The sequence below is a fragment of the Lissotriton helveticus genome, chromosome 6, assembly GCF_964261635.1.
Source record: "Lissotriton helveticus chromosome 6, aLisHel1.1, whole genome shotgun sequence".
Lineage (NCBI taxonomy): Eukaryota > Metazoa > Chordata > Amphibia > Caudata > Salamandridae > Lissotriton > Lissotriton helveticus.
Genome location: NC_136067.1, coordinates 1120666100 through 1120692871, shown reverse-complemented (window position 1 = coordinate 1120692871; position 26772 = coordinate 1120666100). Strand labels below are relative to the sequence as shown.

The following is a 26772-nucleotide window of genomic DNA, read 5'->3' as shown; positions in this document are numbered from 1 at the left end:
CCATGGAGAGATACGACATCTAAATCCCAGCCATCTCAACCTTGCAATCTGGCACCTAAAATCTTAGAGCCTGGCTACCTTAATCTTCCGCCAGACTGCATGAATATTATCAAAGAGGCTAGACATCCTACCACAAGGGCATGCTATGCAGCAAAGTGGAAGCGATTTGTAATATACTGCAATAACAATCAGATAGGTCCACTGGACGCTTCAGTTCAAAACATCATTTGCTATTTACAACATCTGCAGCGTTCCAATTTAGCTTACTCTTCCATACGCTTACACCTTGCTGCAATAGCTGCATATCTACAGAACAGACAACATCTGTCTCTTTTTAGAATGCCTGTCATTAAAGCATTTATGGAAGGACTTAAAAAAATCATTCCTCCAAGAATTCCACATGCTCCAGTGTGGAATCTCAACATGGTCCTCACCAGGCACATGGGTCCACCCTTTGAGAAATTGCATACATGTGAAATACAATTTCTCAATTGGAATGTCTCTTTCCTCATAGCTATCACATCTCTGAGGAGAGTGGCTGAGCTTCAGGCGATAACCATAGAAGAACCATTCTTACAAATACACCAAAACAAAGTGGTTCTTCGGACCAACCCTAAATTTCTACCAACGGTCCTTTCTACCTTTCATATCAACTAATCTGTTGAGTTGCCTGTGTTCTTCCCTCAACCAAATTCTGTGGGAGAACTTACTTTACACACTTTAGATGTAAAAAGAGCAATTCTTTACTATATAGAAAGGACAAAATCTTTCAGCGAAATAAAACAACTATTTGTCGCTTTTGCTCCACCACATAAAGGCAATCCTATATCAAAAACAGGCATTGCAATGTGGCTAATCAAGTGCATTTAAATATGCTATGCAAAAGCAAAAAGAACACTACCAATTCCCCCTAGAGTGGACTCCACCCGCAAACTAGCGGTGTCTATGGCTTTCTTAGGAAATATACCCATAGATGATATCTGCAAAGCTACAACATGGTCTACACCTCACACATTCACAAAACACTATTTTGAGGATGCGTTAGCAAAACAGCAAGCTAGTGTGGGCCAAGCAGTTTTATGTACACTATTTCAGACAACTGCAACTGCTACTGGTTAGCCTCTGCTTTGGAAGATAATTGCTTTATAGTCTATGCACAGCATGTGATCTACAGCTCACATTCCTCAAACGGAAAAGGCTACTTACCCAGTATGCATTTGTTCTTGGCATATAGAGCTGTAGAGTCACATGCACCCACCCACCTCCCTGGAAACCTATACCTGTTGCAGTTACATCTTACTGGACATCTCTTAATACTCCTACCAACTCCATTATCACCCTCTGCTGCAACCAATCTAACAATGGAGTCGCACTATCACCGAAAGGAGTCACCTACCTTGTGACTGGAAAAGACTTATTCGAACAAAAACAAAGTGCAAACATCCGGACCCAACACTAGATGGCAGGCTATGCACAGCATGTGACTCTACAGCTCTACATCCCAAGAACAGATGCAAACTGGGTAAGTAGCATTTCTCATATATAGTCTTTTAAAGCTTTAAAAATAGGATTATGGGCCTGATTCATAAAGGGCCACCGCCCTCGTGTCGGGAAGTTCATAATGAGAAAGTGCAATGTAGAGGTCCCGCCATGAGTGTGGGTCTCCTGCCACGACTGCCGAGACCCTTTGTTAACCCCTTCGACGCTGATGACGAGCTGGGCTCGTCATGGCGTAGCCTCCTCGCACGCTGATGACGAGCCCAGCTCGTCACGTAACATGTGAATTAGTAAATCTCAGCGTACGGGCGGAATTCCGCCCGCACGCATGCGGTTAATAGGGCCTTTGGTGTTTCTACTACTATCGTGTTGTGGCGATTTATGCAAAGGGTAGCTATAGCTATTTGCACATATTCTTGATGAGCAGATCTGAGCAGAGTGCCAATTGTTGACATGATAATAAGAATGAGTCTGAGATAAAGGGTAAAGGACAGGTCCTAGTAGATATAGCTAATATTTATTTTACTATGATTGTCTCTTTATGCATTTAATATCTACTGGTTTATGCTCATAAATTATTGCTCTAGTGGTTGTAAGGATGGTGTGGGCGATGGAGGCATTATTTTACAATTGGAGAAAGTTTGGGGGGTTTAGTATCCCTAGCATGTAAATGTGGGAGCCATACCTTGTCTATTTTATGATATTGAAGAGCTATCTGAGTGGTTGAATGACTTGAGAAGACAAATAAGGGAAATGCTCATTTTTGTCAACCCCATATGCTCATTTGGAGAATAAAGACTTGTATGGAATTGTGAATTTGGTTTAATATATAGTTAGAATATTTGGCACACTGTGATATTACCTGATAAATAAATGTATCTGAAAGAAACAGGTTAGTGTTAGATTCCTTACCTTAGAACAGAGGTCTTCAATCTGTGGGGCGTGATCCCCAGGGGGGGCACGGAGTCCTGGGAAGGGGGTTGTGCATTTCCAGGCCTAACTTCTGCCTGGTATACAAAACATGTGCTAATCCTTTGCACAAAGGCACCGTGATCATTAAAATACTTCAACTGAAGTAAATTGAGTCTTGTGCTGTAAAACGAAGAGGCCCAGCAGACAGGTACAACAATTCTTCTAACAAGCCTTCTTTCTAGGGTGCCTGCTTGCCTGAATGAAATACTAATGTGTGCTAGAAGTGAATCTGCAAATGTAAAGGATGCTTGGGAGGGGTTCTGGCTTTAGTTGCTCCAATCACTCCAAGCATTGTGATGGCAAAGATGAGTTTTTTTAGTTTTTTTGGGCTGGTGGTTAACGACTGGGCTGTGAAGTGCATGCTTTTAATCATAACTGTATTTACACAGGGCTTAGTACCCCTGAGGAGGAGTTGAGGGACAGTTCTGCAAAAACAAAATGCATCACTTATGACCTGATATTACTCGAATCTAGATTTTGGAAGCTCCATTTTATCCTAATACTATTTGCAGTTTGTAGCAGTCTATCTTATAACATGTGTAATGCAATTATAAAATATGGACTTGCACATTCACAGTGCTTTCTGTCAGAGGTTGTGACCTTATAGCACTAAAAATACACTATTCTCCACTGCGCCGACCAAACTTGATTCTGTGGCTGTCTGGTTACACACAGACCTCTGCAGTGCATTAAATGAAAGAAGTTTCATAATGTACTATATAGTGCATTTCCCACTGAGTAACAACTTTTAAATTTATTTTTTATTTAAGCTACCTATTATTTTATATGTAGCTACCTGATGGTGAAAGACCCAAAAACGAACAAAATATTTTGGGGCTGATTTATGAGAGGCTTGAGCCGCCGAAGCGTAACATTTTTTTAAGCTTTGGCGGCACAAGAGTCTCAATCATATCTATGAGGTGAGGCAAAGTCACCCTTTGTGGCTTTACATGGCATGGATATGGAGTAATGCAAGGCAGAGCAAGTCACTGCGTTGCCTTACTCTATGTCAAGTAGGCATTCCATGGGCTTGCAGTGTGTGTTCCCATGCAACACCCATGGATTGTGACGCTGCCCTAGAGTTGAAAACCATGTAAACCTGGGACAGCACCAAAACCTTACTCCTCCCTATTATTATTAAATTTAATTTATATTGCGCACAGATACCCTGAACGGGGTTTCCCGGCGCAGGTAGTTGGAATACTGTAACTGAGTAACCAGAACTCATCACTGAGAAAAGAGCCAGGTCTTAAGATTTCGTCGGAACCTGACATAACACTGTTCCTGCTTCATAGACCAAGGAAGGGAGTTCCATAATCTAGGTCCGAGGAATGCAAAAGAGCGACCACCCATTCTGGATAGTCTACAGCTCGGCGTTACCAGGTTGCCCTGGGTGGCTGAGCGTAGGGGACGAGCCGGAACATACAGATGGACAATCTCCTTAAGATAAAAGGGGCAGACCCTTGGATGATTTTAAATATAAGACACAAGGTCTTAAATTTAACCCGACTCTCAATGCGGAGCCAGTGCAGATCGCGCAGCACCGGGGAGATGGATGATCTCCTTGGAGTCTGACAAACAAGGCGAGCTGCGGAATTCTGGACTACTTGGAGTTTCTTCAGTACCTCCTGATTTCCCCCAAGATACAGTACTTTCCCGTAGTCCAGGCGCGAGGTGATTAGCGCCTGGACTACTGTTCTTTGTGTCCAGCATCCAGATAATCTTCTGCAGCCATCTTATAATAGTAAAACATGTGGAAGCAACGCTAACCACCTGTTGCCGCATTGAGAGGGTGTTGTCGAGGATAAACCCCAGGTTACGAACTTTTGCAACCGGTTGTGGAAGGGCACCCATTTCAGTTGGCCAATGATGGGGCCCCCAAAATGCTTATGTTTGCCTAAAATGACCACCTCAGTTTTCTCTCCATTCAACTTCAACAGATTAGCACCCATCGACTCCGACACCCACCGTAAACCAGCTTGAAGGGGAGAAAAAGTCCCTTCCTTGGAAGAGGATAAGGAGAAGATGATTTGCGTGTCGTCGGCGTACGAGAAGAGGGACAGGCTTGCCTCCTCTACAATGGATGCCAGGGGTCTCACGTAGATGTTAAAGAGCACATGGCTCAACGTGGACCCCTGAGGAACTCCGTACGCAGATGACCTGATGGTAGATGAAGATGTAGAAGAGAAAACTTGAAATGTGCGGTCCTGGAGGAAAGAAGACAACCAGGTTAACGCAGGTCCTACAACTCCTGCCGCCTGGAGAGATTTTAAAAGGATGGAATGTGACACCGTGTCAAATGCGGCGCTCAGATCAAGTAAAATGAGTGCCGTTGTCTCCCTTCTGTCTAAGCATGCACTCAACTTCTCCGCGACCCCTAACAGAGCAGTTTCGGTGGAAAAGTGGGCTCTAAATCCATACTGTGAGGGGTGCAAAAAACCTGAATGTTCCACATGGGCTGAAAGTTGGCAGTTCACATGTTTTTCCAAGATCTTGGAAAGGACTGGCAGCAGTGAAATAGGGCGGAAGTTTGACATAACCGTGGCATCCGCCCCCGACTTTTTCAACAGGGGAACCACCATTGCCCGTTTCCATTCAAGGGGAATGCACGATTCTCGTAAAGAAGCATTTAAAAGTGCTTTAAGAATACCAAGCGCACCCCGAGAGAGTTGTTGCAAGATGTTTGCAGGAAGAGGGTCTAGAGGAGAGCCCGATTTTACCTTGGCTAGGCAGTCCAAGAAGGATTCATCATCGAGAGGCACCCATTTCGAGATCTTAATCGCCGAAGGATGGAGATCTCCACTTGCCATCTCGGTCTGAGGACCCACAGTATTCACGGAGTTAGGGCTTTTTAATGTCCTATATATTGTTTCAACCTTAGAGATAAAGTAATTTGCAATATCATTGCATTGGATATCATCTAAGGTTGGGGGCAGAGGAACCGTATTATATCCCCATAGCAGGCGAAACGAGGAGAAATGTTTTCATTTCTCCTCGTTTTATTTACTCTTTCAATTTGTGCTGCAGCGGCACACATAGAAAGAGGAAACCCCCTCTATAGGATTGTTTTTGTGCAGGAAGGTACCTCTTCCTGCACAAAAGCAATCCTGCTATGTTGGCGCTAGGTAGCAATTTGTGCACCAACACAGAGGGAAAGGACAGGAATGCACCATATTTAATAAATAAGCACCATATTTAATAAATAAGCTGTATTCCTGCCCTTTGATATTGGCGCAGGGCAGCGCAGCAAGAAGACTTGCGGTGCTGCCCTACGCGAAAGCCTCATAAATGAGACACGTTGTTTTTAGCCACGCCTTTGGCTCACTAACCTTTGGTTTGCTAAACATTGTTCAATTTATTTCCCCCAATGTAAAATTGATGTGCTGTAGGAATTAGGGGTGAGGAAGTCGACAGACAAGGGATTAGGTATAATTAAATAAAGAAAAAAATACCTATTCCATCATGTGTCTGCTTCCCCCCCTGCTGCACCCTGCCCCGTTTCACCACGCTTACCTGAGCCGGCCACCGCTGGATAGTTGGCAATGATGAGGAGGACCAAGTTCTATGCATTTTTTCAGGAGGGGGTCCTTACGTCTAATAATTTTGACAGGTGGGGTCTCGGCATCAAAAAGTTTGAAGACCTCTGCCTTAGAATATCCCCAGGCGTCAGGCTGGATCCGGAAAGTTTTCGTCAGCAGTACCCTTGTGCATCGGTAGGCGTCGTCTGCGGCTCCGCGTCTGTCGTTGGCGTCGTGATCGCCGGGATGACGTCATCGAAGTGCTTAGACGTCGCCCTTGCACGCTGACGTCAGTTCTTCTTTTTTCCACGCCAGCTAGCACAGATCCGTGAAGAGCAGTACTCTTGGTCATTTTTTGACTAGCTTTTTGATCTAGTTTGGATCTCTTTTTCGAGTCGACTTCGACTCCTGGTGTCGTAGGGATGCCTGGCTTCAAGTTGTGCGACACGTTTCACGGCCTGATGTCGATGACCGACCCAACCATCGGTGTCTCTACTGCCTTGGGTCCGACCACGACGACAAGTCGTGCCCCGACTGCCGGGCCTTAACTTCGAAAGCTAGGCGGGAGCGGTCCTGCAAGCTACTCGAGATCCGGCAGTCGGCTTTGCACCGCTCGAGGTCCCGGTCGAGGAGGAGGTCGAGGGACCGGTCGCGGACCGCAGTCATCGCTCCTTGGGTCATCGCCAGCACTCGTCAGGCTCCAAGTCCTCCAGTAAGTCGAGGCACTCACAGAAGAAGTCGAAGAGGCGACATCGCTCTTCAGACACGGCTCGCGTGACTCGGCTGAAGGTTCGGGCGACACCGCCCGCGCGGCTCTGTCGGAGCCGCAGGCGCCGCCTCCAGGCCCGTACCCTCCGGTCCCTGACCTGAGAGCGACGCCGGAAGAGATTTGTGATTTCCTCATCGCCATGAGGACTCACTTCCCTCCATTGAGGCCTGCCGGCGCGCCTTCTGGCCCCGCAGCCCCAACTTGGGGCCTAGACGTGCCAGTGGCTCCGGCCCTGGCGCCATGGGGTGCTTCGGCCCCGGCGCTGTCATCGACTTTGGTCCCGATGCCGCCGGCCCCCGTGGGATCTGTCCCTGGATCCCCGTCGATGCCAGTTGACCTTACGACCCCTCCGCTGGCACCGACCCCCATGGTGTCGCTCCCGGCGCCGACCTCGGACGACGTCGGCCCCAGCTTCAGCTCCGGTCTGGGTCCGGCGTCGGAAAGTCGCCGGTCGGTGCCGTCTCCTGCGTCGATGGGTGAGGCCTTCACCTACCACCCGGCTCCATCATTCCAGCCTGTTTACCAGGACACGGATGAAGGGGAGGACTGGAAGGGGTCTGAGGACCCTCTGGCACAGCAGTGCTAGTTGAGCCAGGACTGGGCAGACAAGCTACGGGAGGCCAGTGGTTTGGACACTTCGCCTGACACTGGATTCATCTCTCCTCCCTCCGTGGCTACGGAGGAGAGTCCCACTTATTGTGTGGTGTTGCACAGGGCAGCCAAGGCCTTGGCTCTTGAGCTCCCTGTTGCAGCCGTGAGGACTAATCTCATCACTGAGGTACTTCCGCCGCCAGTAAACTCCTCGGGCCTCTACTGCCATTCAATGAGGCCCTAACGGACGTTCTGTTGGGCACCTGGTCGAAGCACTCGACAGTGCCCCCTGTGGATCGGAACGTGGCCCGAAGCCACCGCCCGGCTCCGGGCGACCCTAGCTTTCTGTCCGTGCACCCCACCCCCGAGAGCTTGGTGATCCAGGCTTCTACGTCCCAGACCGCATTCCCAACCGCTCCCCCGGATTGGGAATCCAAAAGGTTTGATCAGTTTGGGAAGGAACTGTTCTCCTCATTGAGTATGGGGTTGTGGTCTATCAACACCGCTTCCCTTTTGGGCCGTTATACCCACTCTTTGTGGGACACGGTTGCAGACGTGCTGCCCCAGTGCCTGGAGGAGGCCCGAGCCCAGCTCGCACAAGCCCTTGCGGAGCGGTGGGATGCAGCGCATTATTCCATCAGGTGTGGACTGGATACCACGGACTCGCTGGTAAGGGCGTTTTTCAAGACTGTGGTGGTTCGCCGCCACGCCTGGCTGAGGTCCGCCAATTTCTCAGGCGAGATCCAGGCCACGCTCATGGACATGCCCTTCGATGGCCATCCCCTCTTTGGCGGCAAAGCAGACAGTGTGCTTGAGCGTTTCAAGGACTCCAGGGCTACGGCCAAGTCCTTGGGCCTGTCAAGCCAGCGCCAGCAAACCTCTGCTTTTTGCCCCTTTCGTGGCAATGGAAGGGGCACCCCCACGTGTCCTGCCAGCCACAGGCCGCAGAACCAGCCTCAACATGGCCGCAGATGTGGTAACCGCCGTGGCGGTGCCGGGGTACAATGGTAAGGTCAGTCCACATCCGCTCCCGCAGCATCTGCCTCAAAGCCTTCCTAGTCCGACCTTTCAGGCCCATTCAACGCCAGTGAGAGGCAGGGTCCGCCATCACCTCCTCCACTGGCGCTCCATCACGTCGGACAGGTGGGTGCTGCAAATCATCCGAAGGGGCTACTCCCTCCCCTTCGAGGCGACCCCTCCAGCCATGCCACCGCAATGCCACCGCAATGCCACCGCAATGCCACTGCAATGCCACCGCATGTCGGGGGATCACGTGCAACTTCTGCTGGAGGAATTTATGGCCCTCTTGGCCAAGGGGGCCATTGAGCGCATTCCTGGGCCAGAAGTAGGACGTGGTTGCTACTCCCACTACTTTCTGTTACCCAAGAAGGGCAAAGGAGGCCCTACACCCTATCTCGGACCTCCGAAGCGTCAACGGTTTCCTCCAGAAAGAGAAGTTCAAGATGCTGACTTTAGCTCAGGTCCTAGCTGCCCTAGACTCTGGAGACTGGATGTAAGTGTTGGACTTGCAGGACGCATATTTCCACATCCCCGTCCTGCCGGCCCACCAGCGCTACCTGCGGTTCACAGTAGGCCACGAGCACTTTCAGTTTACCGTGCTCCCCTTAGGCCTTACCAGCGCCCCTCAGGTGTTCACGAAAGTGATGGAGGTGGTCGCAGCTCATCTGCGCAGATCAGGGGTTCCAGTCTTCCCCTATCTCGACGACTGGTTGTTGAAGGCAGGCTCGCCCCAAACAGTCGTTTCCCACCTCCAGACTAAGGCCGACCTCCTGCACTCAGTGGGGTTCTCCATCAACGTGCCGAAGTCGCACCTGGGCCCCTCTCAGAAGGTCCTTTTAATCGGAGCGGTTCTGGACTCGGCGCAGTTTCGGGTTTATCCCCCCGAACAGCGGGTTCAGGATATGCTGGCTCTGATTCCGATCTTTCAGCCTTTATCCTGAGTTTCGGTCAGGTTCACGCTGCGGCTCCTGGGGCTGATGGCCTCCTGCATCCTTCTGGTGCATCACACCAGGTGGCGGATGCGGGCTCTGCAGTGGGGCCTGAAGTTTCATTGGGCACAGCATCAGGGCAACCTGTCCGAATATGTCTTGATCTCGGAGGGCACTGCGAGTCAGTTGCAGTGGTGGCTCACGAACCGCGATTGGGTCAGCAGCAGATCCCTCTCCCTACCCCAACCGGAGCACTTAGTAGTGACAGATGCGTCCCTTCTGGGATAGGGGGGACACATGGGAGAGGCGGAGATCAGAGCCCTCTGGTCTCCGGTGGAGTCCCGGCTCCATATCAACCTTCTGGATCTGCGGGCGATCCATCTTGCACTCAAGGCATTCCTTCCCTCTGTCCGGGGAATTGTAGTGTAGGTGTTCATGGACAACACCACCCCCATGTGGTACTGCAACAAACAAGGCGGGGTGGGGTCGTGGACCTTTTGTCAGGAGGCTCTGCACCTCTGGACATGGCTGGAACACCAGGGCGTCACCCTGGTGGTTCAACACCTGGCAGGTTCCCTGAACGCAAGGGCGGACAAACTCAGCCGCCAGTGCATGATGGATCACGAATAACGTCTGAACTCAGAAGTGCCACAAGGTCTCTTTCGGCAGTGGGGAGAGCCTTGGTTAGACCTGTTCACCACCGAAGAGAATGCGCAATGTCATCAGTTCTGCGCATTGGAATTTCAAAGGCGGCACTCGCTCGGAGACGCTTTTCATTGTGAGTGGACCTGCAGTCTGTTGAACGCCTTTCCGCCTATACCACTTCTGCTCAGAGTGCTGAAGAAGATCAGGCGAGATCGAGCCCAAGTCATCCTTGTGGCTCCGGACTGGGCACGAAGATACTGGTATCCCGAGCTACTCAGCATGTCAGTCGATCCCCCGATTCGTCTGCCTCTTCAGGAGGACTGTCTGTCGCAGCAGCAGGGGGTGGTCCTCCACCCGCACCTGTCCAGTTTCCACCTACATGTGTGGCGATTGAGCGGCGACAGTTGAGGCCATTTGACTTGCCTCCTGAAGTCTGTGATGTGATTCTGGCAGCCAGGCGTCCCTCACAAAAACGGTATACGCCTGCAGGTGGAACAAATTTGTGGCATGGTGCATAGCAAAGACTGTAGATACATTCTCTGCCCCCCTTTCAGAGGTTCTCCTCTTTCTTCTTTCTCTTGCCCAGCAGAGCTCTGCTCTGGGCACTATCAAGGGCTACTTCTCAGCCATATCAGTCTTCTTGAGGTTTCCTGATCAGCCTTCTCTTTACAAGACCCCTGTTGTAAATAGATTCTTGAAAGGCATCACGCACATATTTCCTCCTGTTCCTTTCGTGATGCCTCAGTGGGACTTGAACCTTGTACTGACTTATCTGATGTGCGCTCCCTTTGAGCCACTTCATAACTGTCCTCTACGTCTTCTAACTCTAAATACTGCATTTCTGGTTGCCATCACCTCTGCCAGGAGAGTGAGTGAGCTCCAGGCTCTATCTTCTAAACCTCCATTCCTCTCTGTACATCCGGACAAGGTTGTTCTGAGGACTCGTCATTCTTTCCTGCCCAAGGTGGTTACAGCCTTTCATATCGGGCAGTCCATCACCTTGCCCACCTTCTTTCCGCCTCCGCATCCCTCGAAAGAGGAAGAGAGGCTCCACCGTCTGGACCCAAAATGTGCGCTCTCCTTCTATCTAGACTGCACACGCCAGTTCCAGGTGGACGACCAACTCTTAGTTTGTTACGTGAGCGCTAAGAAGGGACGGGCGGTGAACAAGCGGACCATCTCTCGGTGGGTCGTTTTGGGCATCAAGGTCTGTTATTCCTTGGCGAAAAAAGAGCCTCCAGTGGGGCTGCGCACCCATTCCACTCAGGCCACGGCGGCTACTACTACACTGGGTCATGGAGTCCCCTTGCAGGACATCTGTCAGGCAGCTACATGCACCTCGCTGCACACGTTTGCTAGGCACTACTGCCTGGACAGCCAAGTTCGGAGAGATGGCTTTTTCGGCCGTTCCGTTCTCCAGGACTTTCCGGTGTGATCTTGGTTCGCAGACCCACCACCGGGGTTGGTATTGTTGGGGTATCTATTCTAAGGTAAGGAATCTAACACTAACCTGTTTCTTTCAGATGCACAAGTTACTTACCTTCGGTAACGATATATCTGTAAGAAACAGTAGTTAGTGTTAGAATCCTTACCGCCCCACCCATCCTCCCAGTTCTGCGAACCGATATCTAGGATTAAGGTTTCTCCCTTTGAGGGCCCTAGTTTCATGGCACCAGTGTCAGTTTCTATCATGGCTCTGCGTTCCTGGCGTTGAAAGCTATGTACAGAAATGACGTCAGCGCGCAAGGGCGGCGTCTAACTATTCCAACAACGTCATCCCGGTGATCACCGTGCCGATGACGGACGCGGAGCCGCAGACGACGCCTACCGACGCGCAAGGGTACTGCTGACGAAAACTTTCCGGATCCAGCCTGACGCCTGGGGAAATTCTAAGGTAAGGAATCTAACACTAACTACTGTTCCTTACAGATATATCGTTACCGAAGGTAAGTAACCTGTGCGTTTAGTACCACATACCCAAAATGTGCACTACCATATTGAAGATAGTCTTCACTATAAGTCGGTTTGAGAAATAAAATCTGGGGTGGCTCTGTTCGAATCTGTGTCAATCACCGTTGCTTTCTGACCTAGATTGAACTGAGAGACAGTTAACCTTTTACACGGCAGCAATGTCAAGCCTCTGCAAGAACAGCAATACCCAAGGAAATATTGAACGCTGGGTTGTCTACTTCAAGCACAATGCTCCATATATGCATTATTTCTATGATTTAGGGAAAGTATTAAAAGATTTGACCTTACTTTTCAGCCAAAATAGAATTGTGTGGTTGTTTCAACCCACACAATTACATAATCATTTGCAAATTGCTGCTGGCTTTCAGTGCTTAACAGAAGTTTAATATCAGCATATTTTAAACTACCCATTCCAGAAAAGTAGGAATTGTGTGATGATAATGCGTTCCTTCAACCATCTCTCTTTCTTAAACACCTTTATTTCATTGATGCAAGTGCAGTTTAATGATCAAGATGGTAGTAAACTACATTTTGTGGAGCATTCGCTGATTTCTGTTCATTGCCATAGGGATGAGTTCAATATGAAATTAGCCCTGCTCAGCAACCAGTGGCAGGGGGTTATCCGCAGGGCCCAGCAGAGACGTGGCATCATTGACAGCCAGATCCACCAATGGCAGCGTTACAGGGAGATGGCAGAGAAGCTCCGCAAGTGGCTGGTAGAAGTGACCTTCCAACCTGTCAGTGGTCTTGGCAATGTGCCCATCCCATTGCAGCATGCAAGGACCTTACTGGATGAAGTGCAGGTACCGAAGATCCATCATGTAGTAAAATGTAGATTTAGTACTTTTAGGATTGTTTGTACCTTGTCCCTATAAAGTAAACTACTGTAGAGAAATAGAACAATGAATATGACGGCTCTTCTAGTATCTTGTTATAGCTCACTTCGGATCCAGGTTCTTTTGCTGTAAACTGTACTGCAGAAAGATGTTATTAATCAAATAAACAGTCTTCTATGACTAACTAAGTAGGTACCACATCACAAATAGCTGGGTCCACACACAGAAGTGTACTTGCCCCAAAAAATTCAATTTCTTGTTTAAAAAAAACCCTAGTTGCGCATTACACATCACATCAATATTTAATGGGCCCCACAGCTTCTATTCTAATGAGGAAGAGTCTAATTATGAACCCTCCCATGTGTGTATATAAAAAAAACAAATGCAGGTCCTATGCTCAAGAGGTGTGTCTAACATGTGTTGAGAATAAGTACAAAAAATTTGATTCGGAAGTGCCTCACGTAAGCAACCACCATGTAGCGATTGGCAGGTTCATGCCAATTTGCTCACTCTCTCATCATCAGCACTTTCCTGAAAAGGAACAAAACCAAAACCCGTAGGTGAAAAAGGAATGTGTGTGTACCCTAAACATTTTTTTAAGGGCCCATCTAAACATATATGTTCTTTATAGATTTTTATCTGAAAAGGAGGAGAATCTTACTCATCAACAAATTAGAAATGAGTTATGGAAAATCACATTGCAATTGTCTTTATTTTTAGTGCTTGTTCTCATAATAAAAACACCATATCACATTTAAACCATTTTAAATTGAACAGCCAAACATTTTTCCCAAACAATTATTTTATCCCAAGAGGATTATTGTATTACAATCACCACTGTGAAGCCAAGTTTCTTTTTGGCTCTTTGTGGAAACTACACTGCACAGTATACAATCCTACAGCAAGTACCTTTCTCCAAAAGAACCTTCTCTTTTTTCTTATCCATAGAAAAATAGCATGACAGAAGAAAATATCTATCCGACTTTTTTGTGCCATCTTTGCAGTTTGAATGTAGAACTTCCTGTGATTTGGCTTTACAATTTTAAGATTGTTTAAGTAAGTAGGACACAGGAATCTGAAGAGCGATCCTCCAGACTCCGATTTGAAAGTTAGTGTCTTAAAATGAGCAATCCGCAGAAGGGAAAAGGATAAACTTCACATAAAAATCTTTACTGGGTTTAGCTACTGGTTTAAAAAAATAATGATAACCAACATTTTTTTTATTGCTTGAATTTGCAGTTGAAAGAAAAAGTTCTTCATAGGCAGCAAGGAAGCTACATCTTGACAGTCGAAGCCGGCAAGCAGCTTTTGCTCTCTGCCGATAGTGGGGCTGAGTCCTCCCTGCAGGCAGAGCTCACAGAAATACAGGAGCGATGGAAAGCTGCCAACATCCGGCTTGAGGAGCAGAAGAAGCAACTGGCCTTCCTTTTGAAAGTAGGTGTGCTGGTTTTTGTTAATGAGGCTATGGGGAGTAGGTGTGCTGGTTTTTGTTAATGAGGCTATGGGGAGGGCAGTTCTTTCCTGTCGCAAAGAGAAAATAGCTGTATGTGCACCTTGTAATATAGGTTATTCATTGAAGGAAGTACAATTAGAGTTTTTAATCCGAACTACCGGTGAATGAACCAGCCATTTTTCAAAGTGAGCATCAGTACAGTTGACTGAGAATTTAACACCAAAGAATCCTGTGATTTGTCAGCACTTTTATTCTCATTTGCTTTGTTTTATACCGTATGCACCAGCATATTGTGTGCTACATATTGTTTGTTAAAAATATTGTGTCCTAAAAATAATTTACAAAAATGTCAGACGCAATCATAGCTTGTAACAGATTAGCTGGTAAACATCGTTTACAACGCGGTGTTTAAACCGCCGTGCTTTTACAACGATGCCATTACAACGCAAGTTGTTACTACGACTTGCGCTGGATGGGGCTGTTGGGCAAGGAATGTTGTAATTTTATATTCCAAAACCTTCCCTACTGTTACGTGGACTGGTGTTGGAATGTAAGATTATAATATTCCAAAATCCGCGCCCTCCAACGCAAGTCGTTGTAACGACTTGCGTTGTAATGCCAGCGTTGTCAAGTACAATGATCTTTTAGATCGCGTTGTACTGACATACATCCGATTAGCTGCACCCAATTTGATGATATTTTTTAGAGCAATATTTGGTAAGCAATATGTTCGAGGCATGTGTGCTGTAGATACACATGCTTTGCATACTCCTGCCATCTAGTGTTGGGTCCGGATGTTTGCAAACAGTTTTTCTTACAAGAAGTCTTTCCTAGTATTGAGGTAAGGTAACTCCTCCTTTCGGTGATAGTGTGCATGCTCATCGACTCCATTGTTAGATAGTTTTTTTCCACCATTGGGTTCGGACATGTATTGCTGCGCTCCGGTTCAAAACCGTTCTTCTGGTTCCTTTCGTAGCGCAATCCTCTCTACCCTCGACGGTATTGATACCGTACACGTTTCTCATTTCTCTTCCTATCGTTTCTACATCGGAATCGTCTTTCGAACGGAAAGCTTCGCCGACGGGCTTCGAGAACTAACCGCGCTTGGTCAGCTCTCCGTCGATGGATCGGACTATGTTTGAGTTCTGTCCTTGTGTGCCACGCGAAGTGTCCGCGCACTGACTCACACGATGTGTGCAACTTGTGCTTATCTCCACACCACAAGGAAGACGACTGAGACGCTTGCAGATCGTTTCAATCAAAGAAGACTCTTCGCGATCGTCTGGCTCGACGTCGGGAGAAGCAGCGTCAAAGCATCAAAGACACGCCTGACATCTTCTGTGAAGACTCCGGCCAAGAAGACATCGAGGCATCAGCGGCAGAGGTGGAGGAAGCCTTCTCCGAGCAAGACTCAGACTCGAAGCTCAAGATAGACATCAAAGCTGAAGAACCGCCGCAGGGACAAGATGACGTGAGTACCAAAGACCCCTTGCACTCACAACTCTGAAAAAACACAAGGCTTCTGCAACACCTCTGCATCTGGCCAAGGTCGACATCAAGATGACATTTCTGATGCGCCACTTTCGGGTCCGCATCGAAACGACGAGTCAAGCCTTCCGGCTCAGTTCCGAGTCCATGGAAAGCCTCCTCGGAACCAAAAGCCTCCGGTTCGAATCACAAGTCTGGCTCAAAGCCGAAATCTTCCGCACCGAAAGCCAAGCAGCCTTCAGAGCAGAAACTTTCCTCACCAAAAGTCAGCCTCCGTCGACATCGAAAACTTTGGCGCTGAACACTTCGGTGCCGAAACTCAAAGAGACCCCTTTGGATCTGAAATTGGACAGTACCCCGTTACCACCCGATCCAAAGCAATTGAGGCTCCATAATATCCCTGACACTGGCCATATTCATGTAAAGCCACCTCAGAAACTCAAGATTCAAGAAGAGGACACATAAAATCCCCTTGAAGAAAAAGTCTGTGGCTACAAGTCCTTTTCATATACTATCGCCTCCACCTCCAGCACCTCCGTCACCACCTGAGAATCGTTTGCAGATTACACCTCAGGGTTGTCCTCAATCTCATGATGATGATGATGATGATGATGATGATGATGATGATGATGCAGATGATTGGGGGATGGATATTCAAACAGATCCATGGACAGATTACACAGTAAATCCCCCAGGTGATATAGATCCAGACCTTTACCCAGTCAAACCATCTCCTACAGACGACAATGTGTCACACCAAGAACTCATTGTCAGGGCTGCACATTACCATGGGGTAGAGCTCCACAAAGAATCACTAGAGGAAGAAAGGTTGTTTAAATCCCCAGCATCCACACACAGGTCATCACAATCAATTCCAACGCTTAAAGGCATGATGCGACATGCTGTTGAGATTTTTAAAGACTCAGTCAGAGCACACATCTTAACACCCAGAGTGGACAAAAAATATAAAGCCTCTCCTACAGACCCCATTTTTTATCTAGGGACATGTGTCATTTGATTCCCTAATAGTATCCAATGCTCATGAGAGAGCAAATTCTCAAACATCAGGGGATGCTACTCTGCCAGATAAAGAATCCAAACAAATTGATGCTTCTGGGAAGTGCATAGCCGCTCAGGCAGCAAATCAATGGTGCATTGCAAATACCCAAGGCCTGTTAGCTAGATATGACAGAGCGCACTGGGACGAAATGGAGCAATTGCTCCAATATCTCCCAGATGAGCATAAGGTTAAAGCACAAGACTTAGTAAATGAGGGTAAGCTCATATCCAATTCCTCTATTCATTGTGCTCTAGATGCAGCAGACACCGCAGCTAGAGAGGTTAACACTAGCATCCTCCTTAGGAGACACGCTTTGTTAAGGATTTCAGGTTTTAAACCTGAGGTCCGACAATCTATCCTTACCACACCATTAGATAAGGAACACCTCTGTGGTCCTAACGTTGACCAGGTGTTAGAAAAATGCAAATGGACACTGAAATCGCTAAATCTATAGAAGTGCTTTATTTGGCATCCAACAGAGGTTCCTTTCTTTGCTTATCAAACAGAGGTGGGTCAAAATCCTCACCCCCAGATCAAAATACCTCAACTTACAAAGGTAACAACCAATCATCTCCCTCCAGAGGTTTTTTTCTGAGGATGTTATAGAGGCAACAACTTCAAAGGTAGGGGTAAGGGTAACACACCCCATAACTTTCCTTCCCCCAACAAAGAGTGACTTGCCCACGCTTCCCCCTCATTATTCCACACCTGTCGGGGGAAGACTTCAAAAATTCCTCCTCATTTGGCAATCCATAACATCAGACAAATGGGTGCTTGGAATTATCCAACATGGATGTTGCCTGGAGCTTACCAGCAATCCCCCAAACATTCCACCTCCATCTCACAAGTTATCTACAGAACACATACACTTGCTAAAACAAGAGGTCCAGTCTCTTTTACTAAAAGGCGATATAGAGCCAGTTCCCAAAACTTATCAGCAGGTCAGTCTTTCATGGACCCTGTTAACAGATCGTACTCACAGCAGACACATCTCTAACAGGTTGGTGGTCTCATCTCAAAGAATACAAGGATTGTGGAGCAACACGCACAAGACTCTCCACATCAACTATCTGGAGCTCTTAGCTGTCTTCCTAGCACTAAATTCTTTTCAGACTCATCTTCTAGCCAAACCTGTCCTAGTCCAGACGGACAACATGACAGCAATGTATTATCTGCAGAAGCAATGGGGGACACACTCTCTCCAGCTGTTAACACTCGCTCAAGCCATTTGGAATTGTCCAATCCATCACAACGTTTATCTCCTAGCAGAACATCTCATAGGATCAAACAATCAAATTGCCAATCTCCTCAGCAGAAGAAGGCATCAAATTCACGAGTGGGAACTTCACCCCCAGGTTCTCTTTCGGTACTGCCATCAGTGGGGATTTCCACAAATAGACCTTTTCTCCACAGCCGAAAACGCAAAATGCCCAAACTTCGGCTCCAAGCACCCACAATCAAAGGGCAATGCCCTATGTATGAACTGGTCAGGGATATTTTCCTATGCTTTTCTGCCTCTCCCGCTCATTCCATGGGTTGTTCCGAAGCTCAGTCATTCATCCCTCACACTAATTCTAGTAGCTCCCACATTGGCTCATCAACCATGGTACACCACCCTGTTGAAGCTGTCACTAGTTCCACATCAAAATCTACACCTTAACTCCAGTCTTCTCACACAGAACCATGGAGAAATCAGACATCCAAATCCCAAAGAACTGAATTTAGCGATTTGGCTCCTGAAGTCATAGAGTTGGGTATGTAAATTTACCACCAGACTGTATGAATATTCTGAAGAAAGCAAGAAAGCCTACCACCAGAGCTTGCTATGCTGCAAAATGGAAAAGATTTGCGGTATATTGTAACAACAACAAAATCAATCCTTTAGACCCTTCTATGCAAAACATTATCTGTTATTTGTTACATCTACAATGAACAGGACTGGCCTACATGTCTATTCATTTGCACATCGCAGCTGTAGCTAGGTACTTACAAACTAGGCAACATCTGTCACTATTCAGAGTTCCAGTAATCAAGGCCTTTATGGAAGGTTTAAAAAGGGTAATACCACCAAGCATTCCTCCTGCCCCAGTCTGGAATCTCAACATTGTTCTCACAAGGCTCATGGGCCCACCTTTTGAACTATTACACAAACGCTCTTATCCGAAACAAACACATTAGTTATAGATTCCATACCTTAGAATTCCTCCCAGGCGTCAGACTGGATCCAGAAAGTTTTTCGGCAGCAGTATCTCTGCACGTCGGAAGGTGGCGTCGGTTGGCTCTGCCTCCATCGTTGGCATTGTGTCACCGGGATGTCGTTGCGGTAGCTACTTAGACGCCGTCCTTTCGCGCTGACGTCAGTTCTTTCTTTTTCTTCGCCAGCCAGCGCAGATCCGGGAAGAGCGGTACCTCAGTAATTTTTTTACTAACTTTTTGTCGACTTCTTTTTCGAGTCTTCGACTCCTAAGGTACACGGGGGATGCCCGGCTTCAAGCCATGGGGTTCCTGTCATCGGATTATGTTGGTCACAGATCAGCACTGCGTGTGTCTTTTTTGCCTGGAGCGCGATCATGACCCCAAGTCGCGCTCCGTCTGCCGGTCGATGGTGCCAATGGCTTTGCGGGAGCGGTCCCGAAAGCTGCTTGAGCAACGGCAGTCGGCTCCGTCCTTCGAGGTCCCGGTCACAAGGAAGGTCGAGGAACCAGTTGCGGAGCCACCATCATTTCGGTTCCAAGTCTTCGAAGTCTACACACTCCGGGTCGGGTAAGTCGAAGCATAAGAAGAAGTCGAAGAAGCATCATCGCTCTCCGACTTCTCCTCATTGGTTGGCCGGCCCGACGAGGGACCCGGTCGGTGCCCCGCCCTTAGCTTTGTGCACGCAGCCCAAAGAGTCCACTCTAAGTTTCCCTACCTTTCCGGGACCCTTAGCGCCTCCCACCCAGCTTCATACGTTCTACGAGGCGATGCACGCCATGTTTGGTCGGCCCGAACCTGCTGGTGCACCTTCGGGCCCTGTGGACTCGGTTGGGGGCATAGGCCTTCTCTGCTGGTGGCTCTGTCCCCGGCGCCGCAGAGCCCCCTTGGATCCAGGTCTGGATCTGGATCGGCACCGATTGACCTGATTACGCCTCCACCAGCACCGCTTCCTCCGGCACCACTACCATGTTCGACGCCGGTCTGCCCCCTGGCTGACGTCGACCCCGGCCTCCATCCCGACATGGACCCGGAGCCAGATCTGTGTTGTCCGACATGGTGTTGCGTAGGGTGGCTGAGGCTCTCAACCTCGAGATTTCTATGGTGGCGGTCAGGACTAACCTCCTGACAGAGGTGCTTCTACCGGCCGCGAGCTCTTCGGATCCCTTGCTTCTCTTTACGAGGCCCTTCCCGACACCCTTTTGGGTACATGGTCCAGGCCCAACACGGGGGCACCCATGTACAGGATAATTGCCCGATGCCACTGCCTGGCTCCGGGCGACCCCAACAGCCCACCCCGGAGAGCTTGGTGGTCCAAGCCTCCACTTCCAAAAGCGCCTTTCCTACCGCTCCACCAGAAAGGGAATTCAAGAACCTGGACCATTTTTGAAAGAAAATGTTCTCTTCCCCCAGCTTAGGAGTGCGGTCCATAAATACTGCATGTCTCTTGGGCCGTTATTCCCACTCAGTGTGGGATACGGTGGCACATGTGCTGCCTCAGTGTCCGGAGGAGGCCCGGGCAGAGCTCTCTCAGCCTGTTGCCACCGGGAGGGGTGTAGCGAAGTTTGCGATACGTTGTGGGCTGGACACCGCCGACTCTCTGGGCAGGACCATTTCAACATCAGTAGAGCTTCATCGCTACGCCCGGATGAGGTCGACTGGTTTTTCAGGGGATGTCCAGAACACCTTGATGGACATACCCTTTGATGGCTGTCGCCTTTTTGGCGACAAAGCAGACAACGCTGTAGAGCGTTTCAAGGACTCACAGGCTACGGCCAAGTCCTTGGGCCTCTCCACCCACCCTGCACAGTCTGCTTTTCACCCCTTTCATGGCTATGTAAGGGGTACCCCGCTATGTCCCACCCAGAGCGACAGGCCGCAGCAAGTTACCCAACCTTCGCACAGCCAGGGACGTGGGAACAACTGTTGTGGTTCCGGGGGCCAGCAGGCGGGCCAGTCCACCAACCCCCCCCTCTGCAGCAGCCTCCAGACTCTCCTAGTCCGACCTTTTCAGGCCAATCTAATGCCAGTGAGCGGCAGGATCTGCCATGACCTCCCCCACTGGCGCACCATCACGTTGAACTGGTGGGTTTTGCAGATAGTCGGAATATCTGAATAGCTTCTCACTCTCCTTCGAGACTACCATTCCAGCCATGCCACCAAGATACCACTGCATGTCGGAGGATCATCTGGCCCTTCTCCAGCAGGAAGTTACTGCTCTCTTGGCCAATAGAGCCAACGTTCCTGTCCCAGAAGTAGGTTGTGGTTGTTGCTCCGACTACTTTCGTGGCCGCAAGAATTCCTGGATCTCAGGGACGTCTACCGCTTCCGCCGAAAGGAGAAGTTCAAAATGTTGACGCATGCTTAGGTCTTCTCTGTCATCAACCCGGAAGACCGGAATGTAGCGTTGGACTTGCAGGACACTCATTTTCACATCCCCTTCTTGCCGGCCCACAGGCGTTACCTGCGGTTCACGGTAGGCCACGAGCGTTTCCAAGTGATGGCGGTGGTCGCAGCTCATCTGCGCAGATCAGGGGTGTCAGTCTTCCCCTATGTCGACGACTGGCTGTTGACGGCAGACTCGGCCCAGGCATTCGTCTCCCACCTCCAGTCTACTGCCGACATTCTGCATTCGCTGGGGTTCTCCATCAATGTGCTGAAGTCACACCTGATTCCCTCTCAGAGGCTCCTCTTCATCGGAGCGGTTCTGGGCACGACGCAGTTTCAGGTCTATCTTCCCGAACAACGACTCTGGGATATTCAGGCTATGATTCCAATCATTTCAGCCTCTGTCCCTGGTTTCGGTCAGAATGACCCTGAGGCTGCTGGGCCTCATGGCCTCCTGCATCCTGCTGGTCGATGATGCCAGGTGGCATATGTGGGCTCTGCAGTGGGACCTGAAGTTCAGTGGACGCAGAATCAGGGGAATCTGTCTGATTGCGTCCAGATCATGGAGGGCACTGCACGACAATAGCAGTGGTGGCTCATGAACCAGGAACCAGGATTGGGTCAACGGCAGATTCCGCTCCCTTCCCCAACCAGAGTTCACAGTGGTGACAGATGTGTCACTCTTGATATGGGGCGGCCACATGGGAGAGGCGGTGATCAGGGGCCTCTGGTCTCCAACGGAGTCCGGGCTCCACATCAACCTTCTGGAGCTCTAGGCAATTCATCTTCCACATAGGCATTCCTTCCCTCTGTTCTGGGAAGAGTAGTGCAGGTGTTCACGGACAACACCACGCCATGTGGTACTGCAACAAACAAGGCGGGTGGGTTCATGGACCCTATGTCAGAAGGCTCTGCGCCTCTGGACATGGCTGGATCATCAGGGCATTTCCCTGGTGGTTCAACAGCTGGCAGGTTCTCTGAATGCCAGCTCGGACAAACTCAGCCGCAGGTGCATGATGGATCACGAATGGCGTCTTCACTCGGAGGTGGTGCAAGGTCTCTTCTGACAGTGGGGCGAGCCTTGATTAGATCTATTCGTCAGACGAGAACTCGCTTTCACCGCGAGTGGAGTTGCGGTCTGTTGTACGCCTTCCCACTTCCGCCCAGAGTGCTGAAGAAGAATAGGGGCGACCGGGCCCAAGTCATTCTTGTGGCTCTGGATGGGGCGCGAAGAGTCTGGTATCCTGAGCTGCTCAACATGGCCATTGATCCTCCAATCCTACTGCCTCTTCAAAGAGGATCTTCTGTCGCAGAAGCAGGGGACGGTCCTCCACCCGAACCTGTCCAGCCCCCACCTCCTTGCGTGGAGATTGAGCGGCGGCAGTTGACGTCGTTTGGCCTGCCTCCCAAAGTTTGGGATGTAATCTTGGCAGCAAGGCGTCCCTCCACTAAGACTGTATACGCCTGTTGGTGGAAAAAATTTGTGGCATGGTGCACAGCAAAGTCTGTGAATCCTCTCTCTGCCCCTCTTTCTGAGGTTCTCCTGTTCCTCCTTTCTTTGGCTCAGCAGGGATCTGCTCTGGGCACTATCAAGGGCTATCTCTTGGCCATTTCTGCCTTCCTTTGGCTTCCAGATCAGCCTTCTCTTTTCAAGTCCCCGGTTGTTAACCGATTCTTGAAAGGCATAACTCATCTCTTTCCCCCATTTCTTTCGTTATGCCTCAGTGGGACTTGAATCTAGTCCTAACTTATTTAATGTGCGCTCCCTTTGAGCTACTTCACAACTGTCCTTTTAGGCTTTTAACTCTCAAAACTGCATTCCTGTGGCCATCATTTCTGCCAGGTGAGTGAGTGAGCTCTAGGCTCTTTCTTCGAAACCTCCTTTTCTCTCTGTGCATCCGGACAAAGTTGTCCTCAGAACCCATCCATTCTCTCTGCCAAAGGTTGTCACTGCCTTTCACATTGGGCAGACCATCACTTTCCCCACCTTCTTTCCGCATCAGCATCCTTCCAAAGAGGAAGAGACGCTCCACTGTCTGGACCTAAAACATGCATTGTCTTTTTATCTGGACAGCACAAAACAGTTCCGGGTGGATGACCAGCTCTTTGTTGGCTACGAGGGCGCCACAAAAGTTCGGGCCGTACACAAACAGACTATCTCTTGGTGGGTCATTTTTTGTATCAAGGCCTGTTGTTCTCTGGCGAAAAAGGAGCCTCCAGTGGGGTTGCGCGCCCATTCCACCAGGGCGACGGCGTCCACTACTGCTTTAGGGCAAGGAGTTTCTCTGAACGATATCTGTCAAGCAGCTACATGGGCATTGTTGCACACCTTTACGAAACACTAGTGCCTGGCCAGTCAAGTCTGAGTGACGGCTTCTTTGTCTGTTCTGTTCTCCATGACTTTCTGGTGTAAAATTGGTTTGCAGACCCACCACCGGGGTTGGTATTGCTGGGGTATCTATTCTACGGTAAGGAATACATAACTAACGTGTTTCTTTCAGATGAACAAGTTACTTACCTTCGGTAACGATATATCTGTAAGAAACATTAGTTAGTTATAGATTCCTTACCGCCCCACCCATCCTCCCCGTTCTGCAAACTGATTTTTAGGGTTAAGGATATCCTTTCAGGACCCTAGTTTTGTGCACCAGTGGTCAGTGACTTGCATGGCTCTGCGTTTCTGGCGTGGAAAGTTGTGTACAGAACTGACATCAGCGAGGGGGGCGTCTAAGTAGCTACCGCGACGTCATCCCGGCGACACAACTCCAATGATGGACGCAGAGCCGACCAACGCCACCTTCCGACGCACAGAGGTACTGCTGAAGAAAAACTTTCCGGATCCACTCTGACGCCTAGGGGTAAATCTAAGGTAAGGAATCCATAACTAACTAATGCTTCTTACAGATATATCGTTATCGAAGGTAAGTAACTTGTTCTACAGTTCGTCTTATGGAAGGTTGCTTTCCTCATTGCTATCACATCACTGAGGAGAGTGTATGAGCTACAGGCATTAACGCTAGAAGATTCTTTCTTTCAGCTACATAAACACAGGACAGTTCTCCGGACCAATCCCAAATTCCTTCCCAAAGTAGTTTCTGCTTTACATTTAAATCAGTCAGTTGAGTTACCAGTTTTCTTTCCTCAGCCTGATTCTGTAGCAGACATGTTCTTCACACACTTGATGTGAAAAGAGCTTTATTGTACTACATAGATAGAACAAAGGACTTTTGCAAAACAAAACGACTTTTTGTAGCATTTGCACGACCTCAAAAAAGGCATTCCTATCTCTAAATCTGGTTTTGCAAGATGGATTGTTAAATGCATTCAAACATGCCATACTAAAGTCAAAAGGACTTTAACTATACCCAGTAGAGCACATTTCACTCGCAAAATAGGGGTTTCTGTAGCCTTTTTAGGTAACATCCCTCTAGCTGATATATGTAAAGCAGCTACATGGTCTACAACACCACACACATTTACCAAACACTATTGTGTAGATGTGTTAGCATGACAACAAGCTACTGTAGGCCAAGCACTACTTAAAACTCTATTCCAAACAACTGCAACATCTGTAGGTTAGCCACCGCTTTGGGAGTATACTGGTTTATAGTCTATGCAAAGCATGTGTATCTACAACACATATGCCTCGAACGGATAATGTTACTTACCCATTAAGCATCTGTTCTTGGCATGTACAGCTGTAGATTCACATGTGCCAACCCGCCTCCCCGGGTACCTGTAGTGGTTGCAGTTCTTCATTATACATTTATACACATTGACATCTCTATACTACAATTACTTACTCCATTCTCACCCTCTTGTGGGAAAACAATCTAACAGTGGAGTCGATGACCATGCACACTATCACCGAAAGGAGGAGGTACCTTACCTCATTACTAGGAAAGGCTTCTTCGAAGAAAAAAAACTTGCAAACATACATACCCAACACTAGATTGCAGGAGTATGCAAAACATGTGAATCTACAGCTCTGCATGCCAAGAACAGATGTTTACTGGGTAAGTAACATTATCCTTATGTCAGAGGATATTTTTGTCTGGAATATTCTGACATAAAAATGTGTTTTGTTTGTGAAGTCTCATAAAATAAGGTGGTTTTGAGTTCAAAGTCCAGGATGAGTGTGAATGCAATCAGATTTTTGTTCAGTTTGGTTTTTGTGTTTTCTTGTAAACATTGTGCATTCATACATACATTATACTATTTGTTAGACCTGACATCATTGGCGTGAGTCTCCGTTCCATTTTGACGGATTGCCTCCTCTGTTTTGTTATGTTTTTCTGAATTTATACTTTGGGCACTGTGCCACTGCTAATCAGTGCCACAGTGCAAGTGCTCCCTATGTTAAATTGATGTACTGATTGGTTATTCCACAATTGGGTTATTTGATTTACTGTCAGCCGCTAGTACAGTGCACCCTGTGTGCCCAGCGCTTGTAAATCAAATGCTGCTGGTGGGCTTGCAGCACTGGTTGTGCCACCCACAGAAGCAGCTTGTAAAGTATGTCTCAGGCCTGCCATTGCAAGGCCTGTGTGCAGTCTAGCACTGCCATGTCGACTTGGCCAAGTGCACCCACTTGCCAGTCCCTAAACCTTCCCTTTGCTTCATATTAGACACCCCTATGGTGGGCCCAAGGGCAGGGTGCATTGTAAGTATAAGGTAGGACATGCTCTGATGTGTGTAGCATGTTCTAATAGTGAATTACAGCCATTTTCGTTTTTCACTATTGAAGGCTACCTGTTCTCATATGCCAGAATAGGCAGTGAAGATTATTACATTCTTATAATCCTAACTGACTCAGGGAGAAATTCGAATTTAGTATGCCTGAACTCAGAATAATAAAATACATCTTTTAGTAAAGTTTATTTCAATATTCTGTGTTTGCAAATACCACTTTTAGAAAGTAGGTATTTGCTTGCCTAACCATTTGAGCCTCTGCTGAGCTGTGTATTCCTTGTCTGGGTTTGTGTGTGACAGGGCTGGGAAAATTCCAGGAGACAGTCTGGGATAGCCCAGTGGTGAATAGGGAGATTTGCATCCAGATGGGAGGGGGAGAGTGCACCTGGGACCTGAATAGGGCTGGGCCTTCCCCCTACAATGCTGGCTCCACCCCCTGTGGCTTGTCTGATGTCTCTGCCCTGCACAGTGAAATGAGAAAAGGAATCCTGTGAACAGAGTGCTCCAGAGCTGTATCTTCCCTCCCCTGTGCTGGCTCCACCTCCTGTGGGGCGGCTGATGTCTCTGCCCTGCATAGTGAAAGGAGGAGGAGAGTCATGTCAACAAAGTGCCCAGGAACTGGTTTGAACTAGGCCTCTCTGCCTTCAGAGAACAAAGGATTTTGGGGTATAAATATTGGGACCCAGTCCCACAGACTTTAGATCTCTTCTGGAACAAGAAACCTTTCTGCCAAGGAGAAGAACCAAGGAA

General features: G+C 48.5%; 1 protein-coding gene across 1 annotated transcript in view; it reads left to right on the top strand.

Annotated features, from left to right (window-relative positions):
- The window catches only part of SYNE1 (spectrin repeat containing nuclear envelope protein 1), a 2361447-nt gene that overhangs the window by 2014082 nt on the left and 320593 nt on the right, over positions 1-26772 (top strand). Inside the window, exons 123-124 of the mRNA XM_078648775.1 lie at positions 12481-12715; positions 13988-14182. Coding sequence (XP_078504901.1) covers positions 12481-12715; positions 13988-14182 — 430 coding nt within the window. The remainder of the gene's footprint in view (positions 1-12480; positions 12716-13987; positions 14183-26772) is intronic.